The sequence below is a fragment of the Eptesicus fuscus genome, chromosome 17 (assembly GCF_027574615.1).
Source record: "Eptesicus fuscus isolate TK198812 chromosome 17, DD_ASM_mEF_20220401, whole genome shotgun sequence".
Classification (NCBI taxonomy): Eukaryota; Metazoa; Chordata; class Mammalia; order Chiroptera; family Vespertilionidae; genus Eptesicus; species Eptesicus fuscus.
This window is the reverse complement of record NC_072489.1, coordinates 20064751-20090271: the sequence shown is the minus strand read 5'-3', so window position 1 is coordinate 20090271 and position 25521 is coordinate 20064751. Positions and strand designations below refer to the sequence as shown.

The 25521-nt window shown below is 41.0% G+C and overlaps 2 protein-coding genes and 1 pseudogene across 4 annotated transcripts in view; 2 read left to right on the top strand and 1 right to left on the bottom strand.

The window, feature by feature from the left end:
- Window positions 1-872: 872 nt before the first annotated feature.
- SRGN (serglycin) lies at window positions 873-14070 on the top strand. The gene is made up of 3 exons (XM_008145437.3): window positions 873-1024; window positions 10578-10725; window positions 13147-14070. The coding sequence occupies exons 1-3, from the start codon at window positions 949-951 to the stop codon at window positions 13373-13375; spliced, it is 453 nt and encodes a 150-aa protein (XP_008143659.2). The 5' UTR covers window positions 873-948; the 3' UTR covers window positions 13376-14070.
- LOC103289563 (40S ribosomal protein S15a-like) lies at window positions 12042-12447 on the bottom strand (annotated as a pseudogene).
- A 7959-nt stretch (window positions 14071-22029) lies between the features above and the next one.
- The window catches only part of VPS26A (VPS26 retromer complex component A), a 29884-nt gene continuing 26392 nt past the window's right edge, over window positions 22030-25521 (top strand). The window contains exon 1 of one of the 3 annotated variants that reach the window (XM_008145436.3): window positions 22030-22153. In XM_008145436.3, the coding sequence (XP_008143658.1) occupies window positions 22151-22153 (3 nt within the window). In that variant the 5' untranslated portion in view covers window positions 22030-22150. Of the gene's footprint in view, window positions 22154-22247; window positions 22498-25521 lie in introns of those variants that run through there. The other 2 variants (XM_054728773.1, XM_008145435.3) reach the window with 2 other exon arrangements.

Genomic DNA, 25521 nt, shown 5'->3' with positions numbered 1-25521 from the left:
GTGGAGCCTGTACCTGGTGTTCCTCAGTCTGGAACCTGGGAAAAGGCTGTTGCTTCATTTACAGGCCAGTGGAGTGTGTGTTTCCTGAGGTCCAGTAAGTAACCCACTGAGGGGACAACCTCCCCTTGTTTCAGATTTTCAGCTTACTCAAGGCCAGACGATCCAAAACTCAAGTTATTACCAGGAGAAAAGGTGAAAATGCAAATGCCATCCAATCGTAAGAAATACTCAGTGTGAAGGAGCAGAGGAAGGCAAAAGCATTTTTGTTGCACCCAGTTCTTTGTAACAGAAAATACTCTATTCTTGAGGTAGAGGGAGAGTCTGTGATCCAATGGGAGAAACTGAGTCCAAGAAGGAGGAACCGGTTATCTGAAATCTGACACCATTTTCTTGTAGTTGAGAATTCAGCTTTGAAGTTTCACTTCTTGAGCTGGGCTCAGTGAGTTATGCTACTCCTGAAGAAAAAGAAAATTAAGAATATTTTATGTGGAAGGTGTTCAGTGATTAAAAAAAACAAAAAGTAGTACCTACCTCCCTTATCTTATCAACAGTGCACTGGACTCAATGCTAGCAATTTTGTGTTAAATTGTTACTTGAAGAAAGAAAAAAAACAAACTCTACTCAATGCTGATTCTACTGGTTTAGTGGAAAAAAATTTCTAACAGGCAAGTGGCAAACAACAAAGCTTTTGAAAACCCAGACCTGGGAGAGAAGTGCTGTTTCATAATGGGTATGAATAGTTATTTGGCTGCCCTTCTTTTTTTTTTTTTTCAATCTTTCTGGTTTTTTGATGTGGATCTCTTTCTATTCGTTCAGGAAATTATGACGTGAGCTCTGGGCAGGGTCTGCGGTTTTAGAACCCTTTCTAAAAGGGACAGAGAGCACCTTCTGCATTTCCTAACTGTGGGGTTGACGTGCTAGCGGCAGAGCTTTGGAAGGCTGGTCACGATGCAGGTGCTTCTCCCATGCAGTCGGCTGGTCCTGGCTCTCGCCCTCATCCTCATTTTGGACGCTTCAGTTCAAGGTAAGCCCCAGGACTCACGTTCTCCTGCAATCTTCTGGGTAAGCCCCAGGGTTCACACAAATCATTATATTCACTTTAAAGTACAGGATGTATTATATTGTGGGAAAGTAGGCAAAGGAAGAGGATTTTTGGGGACTGAACTTCTTAGTGTGCGTTTGGTTAAGTGTGACACCAAGAAAAATTAGACTCTCAGACTTGTAAACTCTTTACAATGACTGAAATGCACTATTTTATTTTTGGATGAAAAATGTATGGTTTCTGAATTTTTTTAAGCTCGGAAAGGAATGACAACCTGTTGCATGGAGGAGGTGGCACTGTTGGGTGTTTTGGAGTCTCTACCCACCCCTGCATGTCCACGTCTATTCCAGTGGTGTCCTAATTATTGTAACGCTGGGAAGAGCTAGTTTTTAATCAGAGTACATTTGACTGCGTGTATTTTTCATCTTTTTAAACTTGGTTCTTGGTGAAAATTCAATTACGGGTAGGCATAGTTCCTGAAAACCCTCTTAGATTTTAACGAGAGACCCAAGAATTTTAGTGTTTGTGCTGTTGGTCAGAGAAACACCACATTTGAAAAGTTCTTGTTAGGTTTCTCTGTCATTTATGGTTGCTTAGTAAGACTGAAATAAGGTAACACCTTGAATCACTAAGAAAACAAAAATGTTTGTAAGAAATATACAATAGCTGCTCCTTTGGCAAATAAGGGATTCTGTCTACATAAGGCAGAAGGTCACGGTAGAATTTATAGTAGAAAAACATTAAGTTCCCCTAAACTGTAAAGGAAATATTGAGTCATGGTGACATACATGTCCCGGATTTGTCTCTTTGCATCTTGTTTTTACTTCTGACGGAAAGGAAGTCGTATACTGATCTCAGATACATTAATTATGTATTGGAAATTTATAAAATCATTTTTTCTTGTTATGCCATTATTGAGAACAAACAGCAAGCAATGTTGCTGAAGCTTTCCCACCGATCTATAGATTTTTTTTTAAAGTGTTAAACATTGTTAGTTGTAGGGAACAGGCTTTGACTTGGGCCCTTTAGGGAATATCTTTAGCTCGATGCATAATTCCATGTGTTCTCGCAAGATCCAGAGCAGAAAGGTCCATGCTTGTTGCACCGACTACAGTGATCAGTGGTGCTGGGTCTTCCCTGGCCAGAGCTATAGACGTCTTTACATCTTCAAAATTTCCCAGACATGGCATGTTCCCCACCAAGGTTCACCAGGTAAACTAGAATTAAAACAACAATGTTCCATGGAGTAGGTATTCATCAAAAAGAAGTGAAGAAAGAAAGAAAGAAACCATTATGGGATTGTAAAAAGTACTAGCATTTATGTCATCACCCGGTAGGTTTAGCTCTTTGTTGGAAAAGAAACCAAAAGATAGAAAATGAATGAATTGAAAACCTAGGGTGTTTCCAAAGGAGAAGTTGGAATGCAGGGTTTGTGCTCACTTCTGAGTAAGAAGAGAAATCGATGCCCACCCATGGACATGGTGAGTGAGCCGCATGATGCCAGATATGATTCGATAGCATCCTTCCCCCCCTTAACCCATTGGTTTGACTGAACTGATCAAATTAACTAGCCTTTTGGCCTGCTCTTATTGAACATATTCAAAACATCTTAGGTTACTGTATTAGTGTGCGAGGCCTGCCATAACAAAGTACCACAGACTGGTGGTTTAAACAACAGAAGTTTATTTCCCCACAGCTCTGGAGGCCGGAAGTCCAAGATCAAGGTGCCGGCAGGGTTGACTTCACTCTGCAGCCTCTCTCCTTGGCTTCTGGCTGGCTGTCTTCTCTCTGTACCTTTATATAGTCCTTTGTATATGTCTGTGTCCCAATCTCCTCTTCTTTTAAGGACACAAGCCATATTGGATTAGGGGTCATCCATATGACCTCATTTTTCTTTAATTACCCCTTTAAAGGCCCTGTCTCCAGAGACAGCCCCATTCTGAGGTCCTGGGAGTTAGGACTTCAACAGATGAATTGGGGCGGGGGGGGGGGGGGGACGGAAGAGGGGTTGGGAAGAGAGACACAATTCAGCCTATATCAGTTACTATAAGTCAAACCCAAGTAAAGACATGGTATACAACTGTCTACAGAGTCAAAGCAATGGAAGTTTGGCAATGTGTGGGAGACCACAGATGGCTCTCCAGGGTCTCCCACACATTTTAATGTCGAGCTCCGGGGGGTTATTGATGAGGCCTGTGAATCCTAAGCTCTCTTATTGCCTCTCTTCTTCAAAGATGCCCATAAAGAGAGAAACTGGAAAATCCATGAGCAGGTATAGCCAAGGGGGTCAGGGCCAGACCACGTGTCCACTCCACACTGTCTCCTGGATCACAGTAAAAACACTGATTCCATTCATGTGTGCTGCTGGTTGATTGTAATGGGTTTTCCCATCCATCTCTGGTAAATGATCATCACGTTCCCCGTGAGGAGGAACTAACACCAGTTTAAAGAGGGGAAAACTGGATCTTACACTCATCATCTCATTTGCTCTTTACATCAACCTTTTGCAAATAATTTGTGAGACTTGCTCCAGGCCCCTTACAACTAATTAATAGCAGAACTGCTCGTCTGATTTTAAGGTCAGCTAACTTTCTACTGCAACTTGGCTATCTTCTTGGTGTGTTAGAGACTTTATTTATTTAAAATAAAAAACCTTGCTTTGACTATAGCCCTTGCTTTTAAAGTTCACCGCTGAGTTGAGGGACAGAGAGGGAGAAATTGAAAGTAAATTTGATACTTTTATAGCTTGTCAAACCATTCGAGGGTGGGGTCTCCTCTCCATATTGTAGAGTTGACTGGTCAGTAGGAAGCGACTTCAACTTAGATAGTGAGGTCTGTTTGAGTGCTGCCAAACAGTGAATCAAAATAGTCTTTTCTCCTTCCTCCTGTGGCAGCTTCTGCTTAAGTTTCTCTAACACACCTGCTGCAGCAAGTCCCCATTAAGAAGAGGAAATTAGTAAATTGTGATGATGTTGGGGGGAAATTGGACAGTATAAAAGGACAGGTTACTGCAGCAAGCTATTTGCTCTGGTAATGTTCATTTATAGAAAGTGTTTTTGGCAAAGCAGGAATAGTGAGAGAGAGAGAGAGAGAGAGAGAGAGAAGAGAGAGAGAGAGAGAGAGAGGGATTCTAAATAAAAATCATTCTTCTCCCTAGAATCCATGACAAAATCAACCAGCAGATCCAATAAGTGGGGCCTTTTAGGAAGATAATCTTTCAGTACAAGAGCATACTTCCTTTTATTTTTTAAAATATGGTAATCATAAAATATTTCTCTCAAGTAAAAGAGAGTAAAGATAGTCCTACAACATTAGGGGCTGAATCTGTCGAATTTTCACATCCTGTCAACTCTTTGAATAGACATGTCAGGAACTATGGTCTATAACCACGTTCCTTATTTTAAAGACATCAGTCCCAAATCAGATCAACTTTGGAGTGTGTGTGTGTGTGTGTGTGTGTGTGTGTGTGTGTGTTGGGGGAGGGGGTGATTGCTACCTTTGATTTCTTTATAAAAATTTTAAACAGTTTTTTTGAGATCAAGTTCACGTACATACAATTCACCTGTTTAAAGTGTACAGTTTCATGGTTTTTAATGTATTCACAGATACAGGCAATAATCACCATAGTCAGTTTTAGAACATTTTGTCATCCCCCCAAAAAAAGAAACCCCCTTTATGGATTTTAAAAGCTGCCTAACCGGTTTGGCTCAGTGGATAGAGCGTTGGTCTGCGGACTCAGGGGTCCCAGGTTCGATTCTGGTCAAGGGCATGTACCTTGATTGTGGGCACATCCCCAGTGGGAGGTGTGCAGGAGGCAGTTGATCGATGTTTCTAACTCTCTATCCTTCTTCCTTCCTCTCTGTAAAAAAACAATAAAATACATTTTAAAAATTTTGAAAGCTGAGATTCTGAACTTTGGGGAAAATTTTGTATTTTAGATATTTTTTTTATTAGTTTACCAAAGTTGTACGTATTTGTTATACCAGTAAAAAGCTGTCATCAATCACCTGGATTCTTCCTCATAAAGTGTCAGTTTTACTTTTCTGTTTAACTTCCTATCTATGCAAATATTTCTTTGGCTTGATATTCAATGCATCAGCCACATGTAGAGGATACTGCGTAGACCTGCTCTGTCCAAAATGGTAACCACCAGCCACTTGGGGCTTCTTGAAACGTGTTTAATGTGGCGAGTCCAAATTGAGACCTGCTTTCAGTGCAAAATACACACCAGATTTGAAGTCTTAGTATAAAAAAAATCAGTAACTTTTGTATTACGTTAAATAATAATATTTGAATATGCTGGCTTAAATAAACGGTACTTAAGTGAATTTCACTTATTTCTTTTTACTCTTTAAAATATGGCTGCTGTACCTTGGTTGCAGGTTCATCCCTGCCTCAGGTCAGGGTGCGTTCAGGAGGCAACCAATCAAGGTGTCTCTCACGTTGAGGTTTCTCTCTCTCTCTCTCTCTCTCTCTCTCTCTCTCTCTCTCTCCTCCCCCCTTCCTCCATTCCTCCTACTCTCTCTAAAAGTCAATAGAGGAGGTATCCTTGAGTGAGGATTAAAAAATAAATAAATAAAATATGGCTGATATAACATTGAAAATTCCATAGGTGGTTTCGTCTTCTGTAACTATTGGACAGCGTTTGTCTAGGCCAGCGATTTCAACCTTTTTCATCTCTTGGCATACAAAACTAATCACTGAAATTCTGTGGCACACAAAAAACATGTATTCTATTTTTTTCTAATCTGACCAAAAATGGGTGTAATTTTGATTCATTCACACTGGACAGCTATTGTGAATGAATTGTGTTGGCAGTTGTCATTTTTAAATATGACAATCTAAGGGAAAAGAGGTCAGTGTCCCTGACTAAATAGTCAGGTATTGCATGTTTAAAAAATTCTTGGCCCTGGCTGGGTAGCTCCATTGGTTGGAGCATCGACCAGATGCACCAAAGATGCACCAAGGTTTTGGGTTTGATCCCCAAGTAGGGGCACATGCAGGAGATAACCAGTGAATGCATGAGTGAGTAAAAGAACAGATTGATGTTTCTCTCTCTCTCTCTCTCCCTTCCTCTCTTTCTCTCTCAAATCAATAAAAATAAATAAATAAAATAAAGTAAAAGTTAAAAAAAAAATCTTGCTGCACACCAGTGTGCCTGCTGCTACAGTGGTTGAAAAATCACCGGTCTGACAACATAGGGTGTGAAGACAGCACCCTCTGCTGGAGAAGATGTTGGATTTTTTTTTCTTTTTTTTTTTTTTCTAATCCCACCTACAAGTTTAGGCTTCTAAGTAGTACATAATTAGATTCCAAACTTAGGCTGCTTCAGGAAAGAACCAGAGGAGAAAGAAAGGGTGAAAATGTATTAACTACCTACCATATGCAAAGGCTTGTGGTAGATATTTTCACATACATTTGTCTTACTTAAATAGGAACTCCTTGGGACACTATTCATTTGAAAGATGAGAAACTGAGAATCAGAGAGGCATTAAATGGTAGAACAGTAATTTAAATTCTCGTCTCTCTACAAGCTATTCTCTGTTAGAGCTCGGTCCTTGTTCTCCTAAGCAGAGAAACTAGCACTTAAAGAGCTCTGACCATGTGCTTCCTAAACACTTAATATTTACATTTCATTATTAAATCTACTACTTTCCCCCATTTTATGGATGAGGCAATTGAGGCATAGGGAGGTTAAGTAGGTCAAGGTCACACAGCTGGTAAAGGGCAGACATTGTGATGTCATCTTGCTACCTGACCCCCAGTCTCCAGGCAGTGACAGAGCTAACCCTATTTATTTATTTATTTGTTTATTTATTTATTTATTTATTTATCTACTTACTTATTTAAAAATCTTTTTTGTTGAAAGTATTACATATGTCCCCTTCTTCCCTCCAACCCATTTTATATGATTAGCTGTCCCAGACCAGACATTGTATTTAGGAACCATGGGAAAGATTGTGATAGACTAGCAGTTCAGAAGGAAGGGAGGGAGGAAGGAAGGGAAAGAAAGAAAAAAAGAAAAGAGAATATTTTTTTTTCTACATTAGTCTTTTGTTTATAATTTTAAAGAAATATTGTTTATTACAGCAATTTAGAAAATTAAATGAGGAAAAAAATCACCAGAGTCTACCACTAGTTATTTTTGTGTATTTTCTCCCATCTCCCCCATATCTGTTTCTATGGTTTCCTTAACTGTTATGTATAAAAACCACTATTATGCATCACAGTGGCATTCTGCTTTTTTCACTCATTTTAAAATAGAGGTTTTCCTATGATGTTACATAGTCTTTCCCCTAACTAACTACTTTTTTACCATTTGGTTAACATTCTTTCATATGAATGCCAAATAATTTATTTGAGCATTTTCTATTGTTTTGATTATATATTTCCTATTTTGAATAATACTAAGGTGGACAATTTCATGTATCTTTTGTATTTTACCTATTCCTCTATTTCCCTATTGATACATGTAAATATGTATCATGTATATCTTAATGATATGATAACTTGGCAGTGTTGTGTTTATAAAATGAATCAGAAATACTAGCTAGAAAAAAAGTTGAGGATAGAGACGATAGTCATGAGAAAAAGGGACATAATGATGAAGAGGATGTTTTGAAAGCGTTCAGTGGTTCTGCAGTCTTTTGAGAACAAAGTTCTTGGCCATCCCATTGAGATGTAAGGGGAACTTGACCTCAGAAGAGGCTCCACTTTTCCACCTCTGATAGTGCTGTCAGAAGAGAATGGGACACAGCTTGTGCATATGCTCCTAGAAACACAGATACCCAGGAGGAAGAAAAGCAGAACTCCAAAATCCATGCTCTCTGGGGCGTTGGGTAATGAGATCAGCAGTACTTTCCCTTTCTTTTGTTTGCTACATTTTTTAAAAAATTGATTTCAGAGAGGAAAGGGAGAGGGAGAGAGAGAGAGAGAGAGATAGAAACATCAATAATGCGAGAGAATCATTGATCACCTGCCTCCTGCATGATCCCCAGTAGGGAGGATCGAGCCTGCAACCCAGACTTGTGCCCTTGACTGGAATCAAACTTGGGACCTTTCATTTCGAGGCCGAGGCTCTATCCACTGAGCCAAACCAGCGAGGGCATGCTTGCTACATTTTTTCAAAGTTTTCTATTATGAACACATATTCTTTTTTCAATATAAATGCGATTTTTAAGAATTGCAACAAAAGCAGTCTAGATGTAAGGAATATTCAGGCAGACTCCATCTCTGAGAGAGTGTACTATGAAAGCTAGAGACCCTTGTTGACTAGTCCCTGAGTTAAAACAAAGTCAGGAGATCTTTTGACAAGTGGCTGTGTGAGTCCATTTATAGAAAATCCTAGAAAATACAGACTGATCTATAATGACAGAAAGCATGTTAATGGTAGTGGGGTGGTGAGAGGGGATCAGAAGGAGGGAGGACGAGGGGCAGGATTTGAAAGGGCCAAGAAAACTTGGGGGTATGTTAGATATAGTCATACTCTTGACTGTAGCTATGGTTTCATGGGAGCATACATATATCAAAACATTAAATTGTACACTTTAAATATGTACAGCTTACTGTATGTCATTCCCACCTTAATGAAGCTGTTAAAAAATAAAAATTAATTTTGAAGAGACAATGCATACCCACGTGGCTCAAAAATCTAAAGGTTCACAAGGAGACGCAGTGAGAAGCCAGTGTCCTTCCCCCCACAGTCTTTCAGCCACCATTTTTCTCCACAAAAGCAATCCGTTTGTGGTGTGTCTTTTCAGAGGTGTTCCATGAATGTAAGCCTATATGTAAATACATTCTTAAAAACACGAACACACGTAAGTGGTAGCACACAATGCATAATGTCTCCTCCTCCCCCCTTTTTTACTTGGAGATTATTGTATATAAGTATCCAGAGAACTAGAGAACTGTTTCATTCTTTTAAAAAAAATATATTTTTATTGATTCCAGAGAGGAAGGGAGAGGGAGAGAGAGAGAGAGAGAGAGAGAGAGAGAGAGAGAGAGAGAGAGAGAGAGAAACATCAATAATGAGAGGGAATCATTGATTGGCTGCCTCCTGCACGCCCCACCCTGGGGATCGAGCCCGCAACCTGGGCATATGCCCTGACTGGGAACTGAACCAGCAACCTTTCAGTGCACAGGATGATACCCAAGCAACTGAGCTACACCGGCCAGGGCATCCCATCTTTAGCTATTGCAAAAAATGCTGCAGCGATCGTCCACAGCACTATATCTCCCCCCCACCCCCTTAAGTCGTTGTTGTTATGATCTGTACAGGACAACAATGTGCTGGGCTTTGAAACCACCTTTCCTGCTTTTCAAGAATTGTACATGTCAACCGTAATTTAAAAAAAAAAAAAAAGAACTTTAGACATGCCCCGTCTTGCTAGGTGATTATTAGTTGCTCCCATGTGAACAAAGTGTGCGCTTGGGGTGGGGAGGAAGTGAACCTTTTGAAGGGTCAAGTATTTCTCACTACTGGGCCCCCATCCTCGCTAAATGGAGGAATGAAGAATTTATTTCATGAATTAATTAGAGATCTCCTATATAATGTCATAACATTTTCATAGAAATTAAACTCAAAGGAAGCTGTGACAGACTGGGATAGTCCAACCTGCCTGTCCCTTTGTGAGGAGGAGCCTTGTTGTTTTGAAATCTCTGACTAGATCGAAGGGCAAAAAAAGAGGCCACGTTTTTAACTGCTTGCATTCCTAAGAGCTCTCTATGGCCCTAAAGAAATAGGACTCTGTAATATGTCCGGTACATGCAATCGATTCCTCACCTTTGTGAACATGATTGGACTCACCTCTGTAAGAAGAGACAGGCAGCACCCAGATGGCCTCAGTTTCCCTTTGGGTAAAATGAAGATAATAGTACAAACATAATGCTAGTTAATATTAGCTGGTGTTTACTGTGTGCCTGGCACTATGTTAAGGTCTTTACATGCATTTCTCACCTAATTTTTGTGACCAGCTTATGAAAAAGAGACACTGTTAGTATCTTGGTTTTGCAGTGAGGGCTCAGGGAAGAGAAGGTTTCACAGCCCAGCAGCAGCACAGCTCCGACTTCACTCCAGGCAGCTGGTCCCCACGGCCTATTTCAGGGGTCCTCAAACTTTTTAAACAGGGGGCCAGTTCACTGTCCCTCAGACTGTTGGAGGGCCGGACTATAGTTTAAAAAAAAACTATGAACAAATTCCTATGCACACTGCACATATCTTATTTTGAAGTAAAAAAACAAAACGGCAAAAACATCCGCATGTGGCCCACGGGCCGTAGTTTGAGGACGCCTGGCCTATTTTAACCTTCAACTCTGGCGACTTTGTAAGGGTGTTGTGAGAAGGACAAACGGTCTACATGTAAAAGGCTGGTACCCAGTGTGTGCTCCTGTCATACTTATGGTCATAAAATCTGTCCACACCTTACCTGCTACCGGATGTAGAATCTATTTAATTAAACATTTCTTAGCAACAGAGGATAGATTAGAAGCTGTGTACGAGGTACTTATTAACCACGTGTGTTGCTTGCTTGGGCAGGTTTACCTGTGCGGAGAGCCAGGTACCAGAGGGTCCGCTGTAATCCCGACAGCACTTCTGCAAACTGCATTGATGAAAAGGGACCACTGTTCGACCTACTTCTAGGCGAATCCAACAGAATCCTCCCGCCTAGGACTGACCCTTTTTTGTAAGTGGTCTTGCTCTGCTTTTACTTTCACCAACCTCTCTTGAGATCTTGGCATGGAGGTGGGAGGGTCGTCTAGAGTGTTTTTCTTCAAGCTTTTGCTTTGGGGGTTTGTTTTTTACATGGTAAAATGTATTTACTAGTAGATGAGAAGTGCAAGAATACATGGTTCAGGTATTCTTTTGCAAAGTCTTTATTTGGGCAGAGACAAAAATTGAGTAAAAAATTTTGTGAAAATAATTGGTGGGAATATTTTTCACCAACAAGTATTGAAAATGATTGGACATTATTTTATTTATGTAAATAGAGCACAATTGATACTAAAATCTAATAAAAGTCCATCAACCTCATAGATAAACAAAATGTGATATATCCCTAAAGTCTAATATTATTTAATCATAAGAAGGGATGAAGTACTGACACATGCTACATCATGGATGAATCCTGAAAACATTATGCAAAGTGAAAGAAACCAGACACAAAAAGCCACATATTATATGATTCTGTTTATAGGAAATGTCCAGAATAGATAAATACATAGAGGCAGAAAATAGATTAGTGGTTGACAGGGGCTGGAGGGAAGGGAGGAATAAAGAGTGGCTAATAGGTATAGGATTCTCGAGGGTTCATAAAAATGTTCTGGAATTAGATAGTGGTGATTTTTGGCAAGAAGAAGTCAAGGAAAGGAAGAATAAATAGACATGACTTACAAAAGAAAACCATGGCCTTGTCTGGCTAGCTCAGTTGGTTAGAGTGTCGTCCCAGTATGCCAAGGTTGCGGGTTTGATCCCTGATCAGGGCACATATAAGAAGCAACCAATAAATGCATAGATAAGTAGAACAACAAATCAATGCTTCTCTCTCTCTCTCTCTCTCTCTCTCTCAACTCAAAAATAAAAAAAGGAAACCAAACCTCTTCTTGATCAAGTAAAACCTGCTTTAAACTTGCAAAAAAGATTCAATAGGAACTCATAAGTAACAAAAAATTGAATTCCATTAGAATCCGTTATTTCAATGAATATCAAAGTTATCTAACATACAGCAAAAATGAATTATTAAAAGGATTTTCATAAAAGTTTTAGTCCTCAGAGCTAAACCTAGAAAATCACTCTCCTCAAAGCCAGGTAAATCACCATGCCCAAACCAGCTAAGTCCATCATGACTTGGGGAATCCTGGCGACCCCCTTCATCACTGCCTTCACCGTGCAGGAGATGACATCATCGCCACCCTCAGAAGGCAGCTCTCAGTCCTGTCCTGTGCTTTTACTTGTGTGTTTTTGTCCCTTGAGGCCTCTTATTTACATGTATGTATTACGTGCCTAGAAAAAGAATCCCAGGATTTCCCCTCCTGTGTGGTTTTGTCTTGCTCCTTCATGGTCCATGATGCCCGCTGAGGTTGTCAGTACAATGAAACCAAAGTGACGGGACAGAAGTAGGTTGTTCTGCCAGTTTTCTAGACCTTTGATTGCACATCATATCTGGGCCTGATTACTCCACACTTGTCCAACCTGCCTGTGAGGTTCACAACAACTTCCCCAGCTCTGTGGTCATCAGTAATTTCAAATTCCCCAGTGTAACCATCCTTCATTATCACAGTTAGAAACCAGATGATGACTTTGGAGCTTGGCCTAACAAGAACCTGGCTGTCGCCTCTCTTTTCAGCATTGTTGATACTCTTGGGAGGATAAACCACGACAGTCATGCACCCTGGAAGGCATCACAGGAAGATGGAGGAAGGAGCCCTTATGCTTTTGCTTTAAGTCCACGGCACTAACCTTGAACTGATATTATAGGATCCTCCATTATTTTAGGTCTTAGGTTTCAATAGCGATTTATTTAAATCTAAAATATTAGAGGAATAACCCAAATTCTTTAAAACACTTATTTTACACCATTTCTTCTCTCCTCAAATCTCAATGATTTTCCCTCTCCACAGCCAGTAACTTTCCTTCTCATTCTTACGAGTGGGTTTGTCAAAGCACTGTGAATTATTAGAAGTTTTGTAGGAATTTTAAATTAGGGAAAAATGTCATCTATCTAGGCTGTCTTGTTTATCCTTTCTTTAGTGGGAGAAAATGAATAAAAGGGTCTTTTTATTTTTAATAAAGGATCCATTAAACATATTTCAGGTATAGGATTCTTATGCTAGTAATAAAATTAGCATTGTTTATATGAGTTTGCAATGGATAGATGTGGAATAGATAAGTGCAACGAGTTACATAAAACAAGTGTAGGCAAACATGTGAAAAGGTCTGACTTATTTTTTGTTTTAAAGCATTGAATATGGGAAATTTTAACTTTTAATTTGATTAACTAATTAACTGGGTGGCTGCATTTATTTTCTTAGCTTAAAAATGTATTACAATTATTCTCCTTATGTCTCCAACTTTACTGTGGTTTTTTCATTTTTCTGTCTTACTTCAGAATGACGAGATTCCAGAACTTGAATGATGTCTTCCCTCTTTCTGAGGACTATTCTGGATCAGGCTATGGCTCTGGCTCAGGATCTGGAAGTGGCTCTGGAGATGGCGGAATGGAGAGTGAATACCAACCAGTAGATACAAATGATGCTTTTTATTACAACTTTAAGCCTGTGCCTGCAGATGACCAGGACTTGGGTCAAGATGGACCAGAAGGGAATTTTATTATATAAAAGAGAGGGTTTCCCACCTTGATACCAGCCAATGCATCCAGTATATTTTGTGTACCACAGTTAAATGATGAATTTTGGCACAAAAAGTTTTATAGAAATTTTAAAACATCTGAAAAAGAAGTTTAAGTTTTATCAACTTTTTTCTCATGAATTATTAAAGCCTCCTTTACCTATACTATTGTCTTAGAAAATATTTGCACTTTCTTTATATCATATTCAATCTATATTGCTATGAATTAACTAGATTCCTCATGTCTATAAAATTGCTTTACAGAATAAATTATACTGTTTTTCTTTTAAAAAATGAGTTTGAGAAGCAAATTGACAGGCAATATTTCATACCTAAGTCTTCAGGAACCTGACTTTGATTGTGAATTATAGATATGCCCCTTTTTAAGTGAAAACAACAACAACAACAACAACAAACCGATGAAACACAGTGAATTTAAAGAGTGGGTATTTGACATGTTTTACAGTGTAAAGGGTACAGCCCTAGTATTACCATTGGATGTGTTTGCAGAGCTACTGGACATAGTTTGTTTAGAAGCATGATTGCTGTTTCAGTTATAAACTTAAGACCCAAAACAAAGCACAGTTGTGCTCTCCATACCTCATACTGCTTTACCTTTTTCCCTGGATACCTGTGTATTTTCCAATGTTGTTCTATTAAAGCAGAAGTATAATCAAAGGGTTAAGCTGTCTGGGATCTCTTGTCTTAAATTCAGGATAATAATTATTTTTGCTCATATTTTATTAACAAAATAGAAGTCTTATTAACAAACTACAAATTTTTTTTACAGTGAGATCAAACTATGTTTCTAGCATCAAGTCCTATTAAGTAGTAGATGAAGAAAACTATCATACTACAGCAAGAGGGTTCTTCTTGTCCAAGCACTTCCTCTTTTTTGGAGGCCATTCCCATTTCTGTTCCTCCTGGTTCAGTGAAGCCTGTTGTCATCATTGTCATGGATCCTGTTCTGCATCGTCCAGATCTCCTCTTGAGAACCGAGGACTTAATCTCTGCTGAAGAGAGCCACCTTATCCAAGGCTACACCTTCTTCCCAGGGCAGCCAGTACCCAGTGACTGGTTGAGGAAGTGGCCCACATCTGGAGTCACAGATGAGCTAATGTCAAAGACCTGGCTTCCCAGTGGCTTCTAGGGGATGGGTTAATCAAGGTAACTAAGGGAGATCAGGGTCGTGGTCTCTACTGATGGGTCAGCACTAAGGTAGGAGGTAGTTGATCTGGGTCCAATGTCAGCCATGGCATCGCTTCATCTGGTTTCACCACTTTTCTGGGTCTGGGGCAGAAACACAACTGAGATCTAGATGTTATCTTTAGTTTGATTGAAACTCTGTCTCTGTGGTCAGTAGACCCGAGGCTTTGTTCCTAAGATTATTTGATGCCAACCTAGGCCTCTTTGTCTCGGGGGCTTAATGATTAAGGGAGTGGATGTGCGAGGAAGAAGGAAGCTGGTGAATTGAATGAGGCCAGTTTGAATCAAAAGGAAAGAAAGGAGAAAAGGTAATATTAAAGAAATAAAGTTTCTGCATGGTTACATCAATATTGAAGTACACTTTTGGGATACAGGTTTTAATACCCAGGAGAAGGTGTTGACATGCTGCTAGAACAGCTCTTAGAAGTTTGGAAAGAGAAACATCCCTTTTAAGCAAAGTAGAAATGTTAGAACTGCCTTGGCAGACAGTGGAAGAAGTGAGTCAAAAGGTTCAAGGAAGTGAGCATGCTAGAATGAACAGACGGTGTAAGCCTTGAAAACCCACCAGATGACTGTTCTTTAGGAAGGCCAAAGCAATGAGTATACTGGTGAGAGGGACAGCATCTCTGAGCTATCAGTGGTAGCTCTCCTGTGAAGGGTGGATTGATGGTAGAGATGTTACAGAACTGGATTCTCTAATAGCAATGGAATGATAAGGTCCCAAAATAATAGAGGCCAGATGGTAGTCCTCAGCCATTAGAAGCCAGTGGGGGCAATTATCATAATAAACAGCAAAACTAGAATGAAATCCAGGAGAGCTTACTGGATTGGGCGTCTCTAGAGGTAAGATAATGGGTAAGAGTTCCGCTTCAAATTCCAACGTGTGTTGAAGAGGGTGGGGGGTTCCCCACACCCACCAGCAAGTCTCCAAACACCAACTGGATGTTCCAATTTAACTCAATTCTGAACTATCTGCCTAGAGATAGCATCAGATTCCACAGGTTAAGAGCTCCGCTCCATTAAGCTGCTCTCCACTTCAGATGCCAATCACAATGGTAATTTTTCCAGTCTCCACATTATAATTAGAGTGGACATACCTGGTAGTTAGCACAACTTCCACATTGCTTTCTTGACCTGTGTGATAGGAGCTACTGTAATGAGGAAGACCAAGTGAAAACTGGTAAAGCTAGCCGACTACCCATCCGCCATAAATAAACAGCTCATCCGAGGGGGGGGGGTGTCAGAGAGTAGCAGTACCTTTAAAAACCTAAAAAATGCAAGGATGCTGGTCCCCAATATGTCTCCATGTAATTCACTAGTCCAGGTCTGGCAAAAACCAGGCGACTCCTGGAGGATGATAGTGGACTATCACAAATTTAAACATCTAGTAGTTCTAATTGCAGCAGCTTCAGGTAGGTGATAGGCCAGCACTGTCAAAAGGAAGATCTCTCTCATCATTGATGTTTCTATCTCTCTCTCTCCCTCTCCCTTCCTCTCTGAAGCCAATAAAAAACATATTTATGAGAGGAAGAGAGAGGGAAATAGAAACATCAATGATGAGAGAGAATGCCTCCCACAGGCCCCCTACTGGGGATCAATGCTCAACCACTGAGCCACAGCAGCCTGGCAACATTGTACATCTTGATAGAGGCATGGGTTAAACGAATTTATGCATTTGTCAAAACTGATCAAACTGAACACTTAAGGTTTGTACATTTGTAAGATGTAAATTTTATCTTTACTTATGTAAATTATACCTCAATGAAAAGGGGAACAGTGAGATAAAGCATTAAGTAAAGAACATTTATCATGGTTACAGCAGCACTCGCTGAAGCAGGATGTATACTATCTGGTCTGGAAGGTTAAGAGAAAAAAGTGTTTTTCTACTTGTTCACATGCTTTAAATTCAATTTTCATTTTTTTGAGGGAGCATATTTGTATTTGATTATTTTTTCTTAACTTTGGCTGTCAACTCTGGTAGGGAAGACAGCAAATAGCTGCTCCTTGACACTGTCACAATTATTAATCTGACATTTTAGTCTTCATGAATTTGGATGGATGGCCAATTTTCTCCTATTTCCCGATAGATAGAGGCTCAAATTATATTCTCACCTAATACTTTTTAACCTGAACCTGGTACTTTTTTGTGTGAAAGTAAACACTTGTTAGTGACATTTCCCACAACCTCTTATTTTGCAAAGGGCAAATGTAGAGATTCCAGTCCTTGGCTGGCAGGACGATGTACTTCTCACAATCTAGTTTTAACTTCTGGCTTAAATAGGTAAGTAGATGGAGAACTCACTCAGCAGTTCTGTGGCTCCTTGCATCTATTACATTAGCACAGTTATTGGGTTTTGATCAGTAGAATAAATACTTAGTACAAATTGGCCTGTGGCGTAATCTTCTTTGCCAGCTCTTATTTATACTTGGCTTCCCCAGTATGTCTTTGCTGCTGCTGCTTTTATTTGTTCTCGTTGATGTGTTGAAATTTAAGCCCCCAGACTTAGAGTGGGTAGAAACAAGAATAGCTGTCAAGGTAATAAGCAAATCTTCTAAGTAAAAATAAATCATCTTCCTTTTTCATTGATAATGTCTTATTTCATGAAGATTTGCATTGTTTTTTCTCTTTTTTTTCTCACAGTTTAAATGACATTACCAGTATAATTATAGTTATGAATAATATGCTAATACCTAATACAACTTTTAAATAGTTTTTAGAAATCACTGTACCCCATCCAGATTCAATCTGGTTTATTAAATGTGCTTTGACCATAGTCTTATTCAGTGATTTTCAACTGGTGTGCCCCAAGATTTTTTAAAACATGCAATACCTGACTAGTCAGGGGGCACTGACCTCTTTCCCCTTAGATTGTAAAATAAAAAAATGGCACAACGTACTAGCCATCTGGTGTGAATGCCCTGTCTTGAACCATAAATATATCTATATATATAAAACCCTAAGCAACCCGTCGACCATTCAACCAGTCGACCATTTGACTGGTCACTATGACATGCACTGACCACCAGGGGGCAGATGCTCAATGCAGGAGCTGCCCCCGGTGGTCAGTGTGCTCCCACAGCAGAGTGCCGCTCAGCTGACCGATGGGCGCCAGTCGCAGGGCTCACAGCTGGCGAGTGGCGAGTGGCGGATCGAGCCTTTCCCGCCTCTATGGTAGCGCTACCCAGTGTCGGCAGTGGCAGGTGCAGTGGGGCTGGGATGAGCGGGAGTGGTATAGCGCTGTTGTCCCCGGCAGCCTGCCGCTTCACACACTACTACATCCCTCAGGGGATGTCAGATTGCTGGTTTTGGCCCAGCAGTCCGACATCCCCTGAGTGGTCCGGGATTGTGAGAGGGCGCAGGCCAGGTTGAGGGACCCCACCGGTGCATGAATGTGGGCACCAGGCTTCTAGTAGTTCATATAATAGAATTGCATCTTATCGGTCATGTCACATGATGAGGTTACATCTAATTGATTAATTAGTTCTTGGTACCAGAAATCCTCATATATGATTTTTTAAAAAGTCCTTTGGAGCAAAAAGGATAAGTGATTACTATTATTAATTTTTATGTGAATCACTAAAACTTATACCTATTTTTGTCAGATTGGCAAAAAATACATTTCTTGGTATGCCACGGAATTTTAGTTTATGTGTGCCACGAAGTGAAAAAGGATGAAAACCGCTGGTCTTATTTACTAATGTCAAGTGGGCAGTCTCATAGAGTTAGAAAAAAACTGTACTGGGAGTTAGGACATCATCTTAATCCTAATAAAACAAAAAAGTTAGACTAGTTGATCGCCAATTAGGTCTATAGCTCTAATTAAAAAACAAAATAAAATATTTATTGTGGGTTTACTGAATTTTAGGTGTTACGGTTGGTCTAAGAGGTGTCAGTAGCTTGTAGCTCCTTCCCTAAGTCTGGTAGGGAAGACAGCCTATATTCAAAGGGCATAAACAAATGCTCTGTTGGAATGAGGCCGGAAGATAACAGTTCTTCTCATGGTTGTGAAGAGATACTCAGGCAACATCAGAATGTGTTGCTTTAAAATTCTGACCCAGCAATCATCCTGAATCTGGAGGTAAATAAGAGAGTGATATCTATGGACCTCCTCGTACTCAGCTGTTCTCTAATTGCTCCTCACTCGGTGTTACTTAACTGACCTTGTTATTCAGCAGGCTTCAGTTACACTGTCTTTCCATTCCTGGAAAGAGCCAGGCCTTTTCCTAGTTCAGGACCTTTACATGAGTAGTTCAGGAAGAACGGGACTTCTTCCTTCAGTTCTTCTAATAGGTGACTCATCCTTTCAGATTTGTTTAAATGTCACTTTCCTACCACCTACCTAAAAACAACTCTTTTCAACCCATCACGTCCCCAGGTCTATTTCTTTTTAGTGCTTTTTCCCAACTGAATATATTTATTTAATTACTTGTCTTTTGACCATTTCCTACACTAAAATTTCAGTTCCTTGGGGGCAAGAACATCATCATCATCACTAAATGGCTCTATCTGCACAGCCTACAACACTCAACATTTAATGTGCACTCAATAAATGTATGTTTAATGAATGAATGTCAGGATCCCTGAATGCAAACATCTGGCTCCAGCAAATACTCTCAGTTACTTGACAGAGACTGCTATAACAAACACAATCTAAGAAGGGGAAAACACGAAACATTCTCCTTTGATTTATCCTTGTTTCCTTTACAGTCTTAGATAAAAAGGCTCTGTACTTGTTTCATTTCACATTTCATCTATTTATTATATACTAGAGGCCTGGTGCACAAAATTTGTACACAGGTAGGGTCCCTAGGCCTGGCTGGCAATCAGGGCTGATCTGTCAGGTGATCTGGGAGCCCCCACTGGCACCCACCTTGACCAGCCTGGCGCCACCTGCTTGCTCGCCCCGCCCCCTGCTGCCACCACTGGTCACATCCCTCTGTGGGGCAACCGACGGGGCAATGGGGGAGGGGGGGACGCTGGCACCCACATTGGCTGGGGGCAGCTCCTGCATTGAGCATCTGCCCCCTGGTGGTCGGTGTGCATCATAGCGACCAGTTGTTCCACTGATCATCCCACCGTTTGGTTGATTTGCATATTAGGCTTTTATTATATAGGATATAACACTTTTTTAAAACTAGTAATCAACCTAATGGGTGTGAGGTGATATCTTGTGGGTTTTATTTGCATTGCTCTGATGATTAGTGATGTTGAAAATCTTTTCAGGTGTTCGTTGGACATTTGTGTATCATCTTTGGAGAAATGCCTATTCAAGTTCTTTGTTTCGTCAGATTATTTGATTTTTTGTTATTGAATTGCAGGAGTTCTTTATATATTCTGGAAACCTCATCAGATATATGATTTACAAATATTTTCTCCCATTCCGTAGGTTACCTTTTCACTCTGTTTATCCTTTGATGCACACATTATTTGATGTAGTTCTATTTGTCTATCTTTGGTTTTGTTGCCTGTGTTTTTAGTTTCATATTCAAGAGATCACTGCCAAGTCCAATGTGGTAAAGATTTTCCTCATGTTTTCTTCTAGGTGGTTTATAGTTTTAGGGCTTATGTTTAGGTCTTTACTCTATTTTGGATTACTTTTGTATATGGTGTAAGAGAAGGGTCCAAATTCATTCTTTTACATGTGGATATCTAGTTTCCCTAGCACTATTTGTTTTTAAATATGTTTTTATTGATTTTAGAAAGGGAGAGATAGAAACATCGATGAAAGACATTGATGGGCTGCCTCCTGCACGCCTCCCCTACTGGGGACTGAGCCTGCAACCCAGGCATTTGCCCTCACTGGTGACTGAACTGATGAATTCTTGGTTCATAGGTCCACACTGAAACACTGAGCCATACCCACCCGGCCCCAACACTATTTGTTGAAGAGACTGTCCTTTCTCTTTGAGTCACCATGGCACCTTTATCGAAGATCACTTGGTCATATTTGTGAGGGCTTTTTATTTAATAGACTTTATTTTTTACAGCAGTTTTAAGTTCACAGCAAAATTAAGCAGAAAAGTGCAGTTCCCATATACCCCCTACTCCCTCCCCATGCTAATATGCTTTTTAAAAGCTTCCTCATGTGAACTTACATTGCTGATTTTAAATCTTCTTTACAACTATGCTCATTTCAAGCTATGGATCTCCCTCTAATACTACTTCAGCTGCGTTCCATAAATCATTATGTTGTATTTTCATTTAGTTGAAACTATTTTTAAAGTTCCACTTATATCTTCTTGACACAGGGTTTTAGAATTGTGTTGCTTAGTTTCCAAGTATTTGTGGATTTCCTAGCTATCTTTTTGTTATTTCTAGTATAATTCTATTGTGGTTAGCAGCCATACTCTAATTTCAAGCTTCTTAAACTTGAGACTTGCTTTATGGCCCTACTTCACAAACTTGGATTTTGTTTTGTTATGATGGATTACTGTTGTACATGCAGACTTCTCCTGCTTTGGAAATGTATAGAGCGCACGGTGGTGGTTAAAAGCGAAGTTTTAAAATCCTAAAACAGTATTCCATCGTCTGGAGGTCCTCCAGTCTTACACTGCAGTGATTAGGCTGAGGATAAAGCCAGAGTACTCTTTAGCATCATCGGACTTTAAAATACACATATATTTTCAGTGGTTTCCAGAGAGGAAGGAAGTGGGAAAGACAGAACCATTAATGATGAGGATCACTGATTGGCTGACTCCTGCAAGCCCCCCACCAGGGGGACCTGGATCGAACCTGAGACGCTTCAGTCCGCCGGCCTGCGCTCTATCCACTGAGCCAAACCAGCTGGGGCGGCAGCACCCGGCTTCTCAGGAAGCCTTTCCCACTCACGGAAGGGCAAGGCGCTGCCACTGACGAGAGCCCTTTCAGTTCACGGTCCGTGTACTTCAGGAAGCAACGTACATGGTACGCTGACATTTTCCCCCATTGGTCGTCTCTTCTGAGGCAACAAAGTTAACAAGTTCGCGAAACCAAGAAGTTTTCGGAGGGAGAGAGAGGTGGGTAGAGAGTTCGAGAAAGTTGGAAGAATGCCTCAACTCCGGACTAGAGAGCACGTCTCTTGCGAGGCCTGAGGAAGCAGGACCTCGAGTAACAGCTTCCCTTCCCCTCGGGGGCCGGTAACCCACCGGCGGACGGCGCCGCCCGAACAAACCCTCCCACCCTCCCTCCTTTCCCAGCTACTCAAACGGGGAAGAGGAACCGGTGGGGACCAAGAAGCCGGTCAGCAACCGACCGTCACGTGACGGAAAGGAGCGCGAGGGGGGACCTGGGGAGCCTCCGGCCGCCTAGGCCCCGCCCACTTTACGACAACTCAGGGCCCCGCCCCCTCCGCCGTAGGGTGGAGCGCGAAGCCCCGCCCCCAAGCGGCCTTTCTCGCACCACACGCGCCGGCCAGTAGGGCGGGGCGAGAGACCAGTAGGAAGTCGGTGCGGAGGGAGGGGAGGAAGGAAGGGGTCACGTGCAGGCGGCGGCCCGGGGTCACGTGACGGAGTGCGGGTCTGGGAGTTCTCCTGAGGGGAGAGGAGTGGAGCGCGGGGGACGCGGCGGCGCGGTGCTGACCATGGTGAGTGCGCGGCGCCCCGCGCGCTTGCCGCCAGCCCCAGCTCGGGAGTGCGCGGTGGGACGGCCAACCGCGGGCCCGGTGTCGCGGGAGGAGCCGCGGGGAACGGCAGGCTAGCGGGGCGGGAAGCCGGGTTAGGCCCCGTCGGGCCACGGCGGGGTCTGGGAAGGGCGGGCGACGCGGACTCTTCCCACCCTCGGCGTGGCCTTAGCACCCGCGGGCGGCGGCGGCGCGCTCTCCCGGCCATGTCTGAGCCTCAGCCCTCGTTCCTCGGTCGGCTGTGGGGGCCCTGGCTGGGTCCTCGGACCCCGCCTCTGCGGGGACTCGCCGCCGCCTCCCCTTCCAAGGTAGCCAGTCCCTCCGCTCTTCCCTGGCCGCTTCGGCTTCTTTCACGTGGGGTGGCGCTGGAGTCCCCTGGTTCTGGACTCGGGGGAAGGGGACGTGGTCCGTCTTTGCCCGAGTGTCACTAGCTGGAGGACTCTTAACTCCGTGGGTTTTTGTTTTTTTTTAAACCTGGGTATGGTGACAATCTGAGATTTCTTGACCCTAGTTCTGGTGGACGTTGACACTTGTAGAATGAGAGAGGAAAAAGAACAGGGCGTTGGAATGGGGGGCGTCTCTAACGCCGGGGACGTTAAAGCCCGCTGGTGTAAGCACTGGCTTTCATTTCCTTCCCCAAGCCTTTTCTAGGCATGGAACGCGATTTCTAATTTCTAAATGTAATGGGATGTTGAAATGGCCTGGGAGCAGAGGGAGGAAAAGCAGAGTACTCCAAACACAGCGGGAAGCAGCAGCGTGGGCACGATGGCGTGTCACTGTGTGCGTGTGTTGGCGGTCTCTGGATTTGATCTCATCGGGCTCGTTTACTGGTGGTATTAGTTTATTCGTTTCATTCAGCAAGCATGTTGTTGAGCGCCTACTGTGTGTGCTCCTAACGCTCCCTGCTTTCCCCAAGCCCAGCGGGTCAGGAAGCGGCATGACACTTGGGCAAAAGATCAACCTAGGTTTGTTTTTGAAAGTTACTTTGAATAAAGACAAGTAAGGATGGACATGCTCATTTTTAAACCTGGGACCTTTCCCCCTTTCATTCAACAACTAATCAGGTGTGCTCAGGAGCCGTGAGCGAGACTGAGACAGCCCTTGCCCTCTTGTAGCTTCCAGTCCAGAGGGAAATACACGTTTGTGTAATTATTTGTTGAACGTGGGAATTACCGTTGTGATAAAATACTAAGAAGGAAGCGTTGGGGACCTTGCCTAGTCAGGTGTTAGGGAAGTCTTCTTTAATTGAACATAATTTGCAAAGGAAACTGAAAAGGCCCTCCTCCTACTTTTTGCTTACATTTAAAATGGTTACTTCTAATAAGCTTTTGAACTATGCTCGTGAGCAATTTATTTTTATTTTCTAGTTAGTCGTCAAACTTAATTCTAAGGCTTTATAACCTTGAAATGGGCACATATGTATGAAAATTTGCTGTTTCATTGCTGTGTATGGGATAAATGAATAAATTTTGAGAGCCTCCTTTCCACTCACGTTGAGTTGCATTTCTTTACATCCACTGGACCTAGTGAAATTTCTTCAGTGAGAGCTAAAAAGTTTGGTTTTTAATATAGCTACATGTAGTTTTGCTAGATGGTAATAATATTGGATTTACAAATTATATGAACAATCTTAAATTAAACTAAAGCCAGTGATACAAGGTTTAGGCCTAAAAACAAAAAAACAATTTCTATAATGTTTTAATTGTCATATATTGCAGTTTAGTTATTTAAAGGCTATCTATGAATTTTCACTTGTATATTAAGTGTCAAGTATTGCTCCTAAAATTCTCATATTCTAAATGTTTACTTGAAGATAACTTTTCCAAAAGAATTGAGTAGTCTTTCACTTTAAAGATCTCAAAACTGCCTTCTGTAATTTCAGAAGTCTATATTAATGTATCCTAATCCTTGTTACAATTTTTATTCCCTTTTCTTCTTCAAGTCTTCACCATTCTGACAATTCTGTAGTTTGTTTCCTCTTTATATATTGGGAGAAGTATTTTTTAAATTTGATTTTGAGTGAATAAAATATTTATTTTTTATATATTTTAAATCTTCACCTGAGGATATGTTTTTATTGATTTTAGAGAGACCATGGGAGAGAGAAAGAGAGAGAGAGAGAGAGAGAGAGAGAAAGAGAGAGGTTGAGAGAGAGAGAGAGAGAGAGAGAGAGAGAAACATCAATAGGTTGTCCTGTACTCACCCCGACCGGAGATATAACACAAAAACTTTTGGTGTACGGGATGGTCACCCTCCAACCATCCAAGGCTGAAAGATTTTAATTTTGTGACTTTTTGTGTGAAATAACAGAAGATGCACACCTTGAAATAAAAACTTCAAAAGCAAAACTTTGGGTAGAGAATCCTTTCTTTTAACTCCTTTTAGAAAAAAAGATAATTTTTTTCTCAGGTATTTTTTTCTCTCTGTTGTCTTCTTGTTAAATGTAAGACATCCACAATTTTCTGGAGGCTTTTAGTAAGACTAATTAATTTTTATATATCCTAGTGTAAAAAAACTGGATGTTAACCCAGTGCTAAATTCTCATGGCATCAATTAAACCTTGTTAAAAGTTTTGTAGTTTTATTTTTCAACCTGTTGTTATTCTGCAAATGCAATACTGGGTTTTTTAAATATCTTCTGATCTCTCCCAATCTTAGTTTTTTGATTGTGTTGAAAATTAAGTCTACTTTTTAATTATGAAATACTTAATGCATACAGGAAATAAAGGATGGTATAGTTCCTACATATTTTTAATTTTTATGTATTGTGTCAAAATAATCCTTATGTTTAATTATAATGTTATTAGTTAATTGGGAAGTTTTATAAGACTCAAGTCTATTTTGCATTTTAATTAGTGGCAATTTTGATATTTTATTTTTGATTACTTGATCTTTTAATATCAGCCTTCAAATTCAAAGTTCAGCTCTATGTGTTAAATATATGTATGTGGAAAAAATGTTACCATTGTATTTCCTATTTACAAGATAATTTTTATAGTTTTCAAATTCATTTTTTAAAATATATTTTATTGATTTTTTACAGAGAGAAAGGGAGAGAGATAGAGAGTTAGAAACATCGATGAGAGAGAAACATCGATCAGCTGCCTCCTGCACACCCCCTACTGGGGATGTGCCTGCAACCAAGATACATGCCCTTGACTGGAATCGAACCCGGGACCTTTCAGTCCGCAGGCCGACGCTCTATCCACTGAGCCAAACCGGCTTTGGCAAATTCATTTTTTCTGGAAGCAGCTCTGGGGAAATATTAAGGGGGAATGAGAAAATTAAATGTCATTGTCCTGCTTCTATGTTATAACTCAAATGAGGCCATTG